Source organism: Trypanosoma theileri (genome assembly GCF_002087225.1).
Source record: "Trypanosoma theileri isolate Edinburgh chromosome Unknown TM35_Tth_27_V1, whole genome shotgun sequence".
Classification (NCBI taxonomy): Eukaryota; Euglenozoa; class Kinetoplastea; order Trypanosomatida; family Trypanosomatidae; genus Trypanosoma; species Trypanosoma theileri.
The window spans coordinates 277447-285574 of record NW_021639869.1 but is presented as its reverse complement, the minus strand read 5'-3'; the positions used below and the strand labels follow the sequence as shown (position 1 = coordinate 285574).

General features: G+C 39.8%; 1 protein-coding gene across 1 annotated transcript; it reads right to left on the bottom strand.

Annotated features, from left to right (window-relative positions):
- Positions 1–916: 916 nt before the first annotated feature.
- TM35_000271860 (uncharacterized protein) lies at positions 917–7909 on the bottom strand (the record flags this gene model as incomplete). The annotated part of the gene is made up of 1 exon (XM_029028079.1): positions 917–7909. The coding sequence occupies one exon, from the start codon at positions 7907–7909 to the stop codon at positions 917–919; it is 6993 nt and encodes a 2330-aa protein (XP_028880662.1).
- Between the last annotated feature and the right edge of the window lie 219 nt (positions 7910–8128).

Here is an 8128-nt window from a genome sequence, read left to right as displayed (position 1 = left end):
TTTTTTTTTTTTTTTTTTTTATCCAATACTATCACTGCTTTCATGCAGAAGAAAAAAAAAATTTCTCAATCATTTTTACAGATGACTTCCTTTCGCATTACCACAATATCTTTATATTTCTTCCTTTTTCAATCAGCTTCTATTGTTCTCTATGTATATGCTCGCATTATGGGCAACACTCTTTATCCTTCATAATAACTTAATACCCCACTCTTCTTTTTTTTTTTCTTTTTCTTTTTGTTGTTGTTTTTCTACCTTTTCTTTTTCATTTCTGTTGTACTACACTGTGCCTAAATAACTCTCGCAAGAAGACACAGAGAAAACAACGTGTACAACCGAAAAAAAATATTTATATATAAATTAGATTACGCCTCTTTTTTTTTTTTATTTTTTGGAGGAAGTAATCATTCTTTTCTTCTTTTTCTTTATTCTATTCATGATCAAATAGGATTTTTTTCTTCAAAAGAAAAAAAAAGGGTAAACAATAAAAGGTAGAAACTCTGCAGATGGATCAATATGAACATGTCTCAAAAGTATATTCAGTGGTACAAAATAATGACCCCTTCTACGTCCCTTTTTGTGAACCCCTTTTAAAATCCACTGTATGTAAGATAAATGTGCATCTAGATATGGAGGCAAAACAAAAATAGCTTCACCAGAACATATATATATATATATACTGATTTCGCTTATCTTTACCTTTTATTACCTCCCTTTATTATTTTATTTTCGTTTTTTTTTTTTTTCTTATATTAAAGAAAAAGTTATGTTATGCATCTATTTTTTTTTTGTATTTTATATGCAATAGTGTCCGTTCAATCTATTGAACCCTTTTCTCTAGGGCGTGTTTTTTTTTTTTTTCTTCCTTTTCTTTACCATACCGTCCTTATCTATTGAAATATCCTTGCTGCTATTATTATGAAGATTCATTGAGTACAGATGTTTTATTCATAGTAGCTTCGGTACTCAGCGTACTGTCATCAATGTCAGGTGGTGTGGATGGTGGCGATAAGGGATCTGTGTAAACCCTTTTCTCTTTCCGTTGTCGTTTTAGTTTAGTTTTTCTTTGCTCATGACTCTCTTGTTGTTGTTGTTGTTCTTCTTCTTCCTCTTCTTCTCCTCCTCCTTCCTCTGGAGTTTTTTCTTGTCCTAGTCGTCGCTTGTGTCCATGTGGTGTTGTCGGTTTTAGTTCTTCTTGTTCTTGTTCCTCTTCATTCGTTCCCTCCCCTGATGTGAAGTCGGCTCTCCCTCCTTTCGGTTTACTCAGTGATGGAATGGATCCACTGAAGATGGTATCACCCGAAGCCATTTCCTCACCCTCCCCAGTGCAGCCCGATGGGGTATTGTATACCTCCTCTTCAGTAACATCATCATTAATAGCAACAGCGGTGGTACCACTTTCAGTAGTAAGATTATTATACTTTACCAATGGTGCTGGAATATCAGGGGCATCGTAAATATCATCCTCATCATCTTCTTCTTGTTCTTCTGGATGGTCATCATTCGCAACCGCAACTTCTGTGAAAGCGGCAGTGAATGGCAACACAACAACCTCTGAGACTGGAGGTGGGGGTGGTGGGGCCAAACTCTGTTGTAAACGTACATAATCATTGAATTCATTATCAATTATGGTATGTAATTCTTCTTCCTCCCAATTTAAAATACGTTGTCGTCGTACAGCCTCATTCTCAAGTGTAAACCGACATTCATCATGAAAGCGTTGTGTGGTTGTGTAACTTATTGTTCCAAAACTCGATCCAGGTGAAGAGGCATCATGAGGATTGTGTGGTACCGGTGAGGGAGATAAGGGTCCTTCTTCAACAACCACACCAGCAACTGCCCTAACAGCAGCACCGCTAGTACCATTAATAGGAATTTCCACCGGTGGATGTGGTAAATATGTGTGATTTAGTTCCTCTGCTGGTGGTGCTGACGCTACGCGTCCCACAGCAATAGGGGCAACCCGAGAGCTATAATCGCTGTTGCTATTATAGTCATCCTTATTGTTGTTATAGCTGAAACAGTTTCCATTCCTCTCATCCTCTCCTTCATCATCGCCACTCAATTCAAAGAGTAAGTCACGCTCCTTCTCGGCAACTCGTAACCTTTCAAGTCCCTCTGTAAATACGAGTCGCATGTGATATCGGTCACGTGCTTCCTGCAGTGCGAGTTGATCGCGTATATCATGTTCTCCTTCCTCCCACAACCGCATGTCTATCCCTGGAGGTGAGAGTGAGTGGGTGGCACGATCTGTAGATGGTGAAATAGTAATGGTACGGTAATCTTCGCTTGTGCCTCGCAGGTTAAGCATCAGTGGACCTTCCACCATCAGCGGGTTCATAGCTGCTGGTCCAATGGCGTGCTTTTCATTATCCTTCTTTGTACGTCTGCAGCGTAGCACCAACCATACAATGGCAGCAATAATAAGCAGTGCGAGAACGGCGGAGAGAATACCAATTGCAATACGAGTACCGGTGGCGAGGGATTGTGTGGAACTGGCTTCATCCGAACATTTCTTCTCATCCGCCCGCACTTGCCCCAACGTGGCGCAGTACGACATATCGGCAGTGTCCACCGCACAAACGGCGAAGTTCGTTGACGGCGGGAAGGCGTTGAGGCGGCGGGGGTCCATCGAAAGAGCGCAGTGGCCGTCGGCGGTCTGCGTGGCTCGTCCAACGACATTCCCGCGGTCGGCCACGTTGCAGCAGTCGCCCTTGATAACAATGAGAGAGGCGGTGGGCGGCGGGGAGCCCGGGAGGGCGCAGGAGTCCAGCGGCAGCGGCTCACAGCGGGGGACAATCGATGGAAGAGAGACAGTAGAAACAAGAAAGTTAAATCCACCATTAGTTGGCAGAGAGACAACAGTGTTGTTAATTGGAGTCGTTGCACACATGTATATAGGGTTTACAGGTTCCTTCGCATCAATAGAAATACGTGTAGAGTCGGTAGGTGTTGCACCATTCAAAAGATGCCAAGAACCATAAGTTTCTCCACGATTTACACAACTCCTGTCAGTACTAAATCCAGGTAATAAATTATCCGCTGTGAGTCTGTCTAGTAACATGGCAACACTTGGAACTCCAACAATGATATTAGTACCACGAACATTAAAGTAAACGGGATCAAATGCTTGAATCGTGGTAAGTGGACGTAAAGAATCCACCAATGCTTTCTCTACTTTATAATGCATCCTTGTTAAATCTGAAACCACTTGAGAAGGGGCTTGTTCTTCACATAATGTCCATTCACCAGATGGAGGTAAACCAGCACCGGAAGGTAATTTAAAAGATAAATTTCCTCGACCTTCTTCGTTTGTAGAAAAAGAAGGAACAATTTCTGGTCCACTACAATCATTATTTCTTCTTAAATGAAATACAGTCGTTGGTGAGAGTGGAATATAAACTTCCAAATCTGCCCCCAATACAAATTGTGAAGGGAAAATAATATTTGTAGAGAGTGAAATTCCTGTTTCAACCGTTAAGTTTCCAGCTGGAGTTCCAGCACAAAGTGAAAAAGATGTCACACTAGAATCAATAGAATTTGTTGGAATTGCCACACGACCAGATCCAAGTACATAATTTACTTCCGTTCCACTTAATACACTTCTGCATGCATCCCCTGATAAGTAAATACCACGAAAACTGGAAGTGTAAAATGGTGCCACTGCATATCCTGAATCTGCTCCAGGAACCAAAGAGTATGTAGGTGGTTGACCATCCATCGTAATAACTTGTAAAGTTGCGTGAAAAGGTGCACCACGAACAAGAGCCGGATCCAATTTAGTTGCTTGTGGTGGATTCACAACAAGAAGTCTTGAAACCGGTTTGGTTTCACTCGTACTCGTACTTGTACGTCTGACAACACATACATACTTAATACCTGAAACACCTGTTAAAATTAACTGTGCACGTGGTGGTTCACGACCAAGATCTGGTGTTTTCGCGATGGTGGAATCACATTTTGCCGAATCACTTAAATATGTATTGCTTGTTCCTGTATTGTAGTTTAATTGGAGTACTGTCATCATGGCAACGCCAACAGATGCACTTAATCGACTTGGAATAGATGTTGGTAATGCCAAGTGGTTTATAACACTTAATGTTGGTGTATCGGTTGTAAATAAATACGCAGGATCCCCTTTAGCATTAACACAAACAAAGAAACGTGTAGTATCATCATAACTTGGTGTATAACCAGCATTCTCATTTAATGTTACCAATTGCAAACAGTCCGATGTACGTGAAAGAACAGGATTCATAAGCTGTGTAGTATCAATACCATAATCATTTATAGTTTGTGAAGGTGGAACTGTAATAGGTGTAATAACTGATGGTTTATCTGGTGTACAATTCTTTAAACGAATCAAACGCATCATACCTCGAAGTTCATATGCATTCATCCCATCTTTACTTTCACAATAATATACCTTTGTAAGGTCCGTATTTGTACTGGCACAACCCTCTACAAACAATTCTGAAACATAATTATGAATAAGCACAGGAGACGAATTCATCACATTACCAGTACAATCATTCGTAGCAGTTAATTTTACAACCACACCTGTTTCCCACATACCAGAACGTACTGACACCTTTCTATCTGTAATTATTGTAGCAGGTGTCATGTATGAAAGAAGATTAAATACCGCTACAGAGAGTACATCATATGTAGAAACACCTAAACACAATTGTACACCTTCCATATATGGTTCTATCTTTGTAATAGTGATATTCCCAGTAGGTTTAGAAGGAGTAAAAGTAAACTCTTCACGATCTGGATGAGATGCTCCACAATTCACACCAGGTGGCATAGTAGAAATGATAATAGATTCACTCCTTGTATTCATATCCCCACCACTTACAGTTATGGAAACTGGTTTGTACTGACGTACTTCATTCTCTGCAAAGGTTACCATAAATGGATTTACCACATCAATCAAACTCTCTGCTGCTACTATACTTCCATCCTTTGCATCTTCCTGGCATAATACATATTGTCCCACGGCAGCTCCTGTTAATGGAACCAGTGGGCTTGTAAAATACCGTTTAGATGCTTGTTTACAAACAGTTGCTGTGATGGGAGAATTACAGACACTCGCTGGAGAACAAGCCACCAGAAATAAGGTTGCACCTTCCTGTAATGGAAAGGCTGTGAGATTATTTTTGGATTCACGAATAGCATAACGAGAAAGTGTTTTAAACTTCTCTACTTGAATAGAGGCACCATATACAAAAAACTGATTTTCTCCATCTTGCCAACCCACACAAAGTGTAAAATTACCCTCATTTTTCATAAGAAATGCACTCACTTCCCCAGTAGAGGCATCCATCACTCCTTCTGCGTATAAAGGAGGGGCTTTACTTTCAGCACGTGCACATGATTTTGGAATATCTGTAATAAAGAAACGAGTGGGTTTAAGTACTTTTAATGATGATCCACCTAATTTAATTCGAGCAGGGAGATCAAGTGCATTATCTGAGGAACCTGAAATAACATCAAGTGGAGATACAGCTGTAATCGTACCAACAGAATTAAAAACAGTACTGGTAGTACTTAAACATACCATCCATGTAGTAGTGGAAGTAGATGGTGTAAAGAGTATATACGCTCGTCCATCAGTAGGAATAATTACACTCATCTTTGACTCTGGTGATGATAATGGTGGATTTGCACAAGATCCCCCTTCTGCAGATACCACAAATGCCTGAAGACCCGTAAGTGATATCTTATCGGGTACAATAAAGTTCACTCGATTTACTTGTGAAGTGATAATAGCTTTAGGAAGTAATGTTACTTGTGTAACAGGTAACTTACCCACAGATCTCACATTCCATCCTCCTTGAGCATTACTTCCACGGTATCCCACACAAACTGTTAAATTTACCTCTTTATCGTATGATACTTTTAGTGTTACTTCCCCCGCATTGTTTGCTGTTCCTTCAACCAAAGGCACACCATTGCAATCATCAGAAGTCATAATGCGAACAGGTGCTGTGGGTGGAATAAGAGAAACTTGTACATTTGTCAATACACCCACAACAAGAGAATATGGAGAGAGATTTAATGGTCCATATACAAAAACATTACCAATCGGTGTATATGAGGATTCCTTAGATGATGATGATGATGATGATGCAGCCACATTAACACATAATAAATATTGACCAGCCGATTCAAACACAACATTATTTAAACTTACTCCATCCATTGAAAAGGATTTACTTGTTGCATTATCGCATGATCCCAGAGCAAATATACCAGTTGTACCAGCATCAAAACGAACGGTTGGATCAAGTGTTATGGTCCCTGGAATTCCAGCAAACAATGGACCATAACTGATATTATATTCTTGTGTTGTAATTGTACTGCGAGCATATGTATATCCTTGATCCATATCATCATTATCATTCCCATTAGATGTACTCGCAAGAGGTGTTGAAATACAAAGTGTCATCTTTGCAAGAGCATCTGCTGGAACACGGAAAGTAGCAACATTACCAGTTGCTGTTGTTACTCCACTAGCCACAAGTTTTGAACACGTTGATGTTAATGATAATCCCACCGTTATAATTCCAGGATTACTGAGAACACGACCACTTAATGTAACAGTGAGAGGAAGACCTCTAATTGCGGGAGTACGTGAGAGAGATGCCATGGGTGGATCCATCACTGTAATATTTGCTGCCATTGCGGCGGGTGCGGACGATGTATCTCCCTTCACACATGCGTAATAAATACCGGATGAACTTACAGTCCATGTTTTTGTTGTGCTACTCCATGGAATAACATTATCATTTTCACAACCTGGAGAAGAAAATAATGCTGTGCTCATAACTCCAGAAGAAGGTGTATTCGCATCTAATGTCAGTGTTATCGTTGTAGATAAACTGGTATACATAGTATGTGGTTGTAATCCATATGCCTTTACTACCACTTGATTGTCAGAGGGAACATACAATCGTTTTTCCTTATAGTATGCAAGTCCTGTACAGAGATAATAATTTCCTTTTGGGACTTGTATAGGTAATACCACTTGTTGTAGCATATATCCACTTACTGGATCCTGTCCCAGTGGAATACAATGAGAAGATTGAGAAAAACTTGCAACAGGAATTTGACTGAATGGCGATAAACGAAACTCTTCTTTGGTATAGCGAAGTACTTGTGTTTTATTTACTGTAAACGGTCTTACAACCAGCAGTGTGGCTGCAGGTAAATACGATGATAATGAATCCCCATTAGGACCAGGAACAGTTAATGGAACTCGAGCACACAGTCGAATCACATCACCGGTAGAAACAGTTAAACTTAATTGTCGATCTGCTCCAAGTACCACTGGTGGCATTCCACTCACACTGTTCTTGCAATCATCATCATAAAAGAAACCAATAACAGTTTCTAATGGTGTGGCATTATTTACAGTAACACGAAAAGCAGATCCCGTCATTACAAAGCGAGGCATCACATCAATTACACTTAATTGTACGGTTTGAATAGGCACTGAAGAAGAAAAGGCACTTGAGCAAAGATACAATAAAGGCACTTCAGACTCATACTGCGCATTAATACCCACACTAGCATCACTGATGGTAAAATCACAGGTGCGAGATGCGGGTAATGTACATATGGATCCTGTCACTTGCGAGGTATCACATGTGGAATCACGTGATAGATATAAGTTTTGTCCCTGTTTTAAGAAAGATGCGGTAATGCGGAAGGGAACATTTATTAACGGCTCAGACGGATCCACTACGGCCTTCCCTTCATTAGCAGCAGCAGCAGCGGCGGCGGTGTTTAAACATACATTAAAGCATGTTAAGACAGCAAAGAGCGATAATAAGAATAGAGAGAAATTCCTCAAATGGAGTAATCCACAATATGGTTTGGTATTGCAACGGTTCATCATCATACGATTATGCAGAAAAGAAATTACTGAATCGGATTTACTATTGCTTTCTTTCTTTTTTCGTTTTTTTTTTTTTTTTTTTGCTTCGTTTATGCCTGATCGACTATAATATATGTGAGTATGCGTATCTGTTCGATTCTATGCTTGAATATATATATATATGTATATATCTCTACAAATATATGCGTTGATACAAAAACTCTTCTTTATATATATATATAT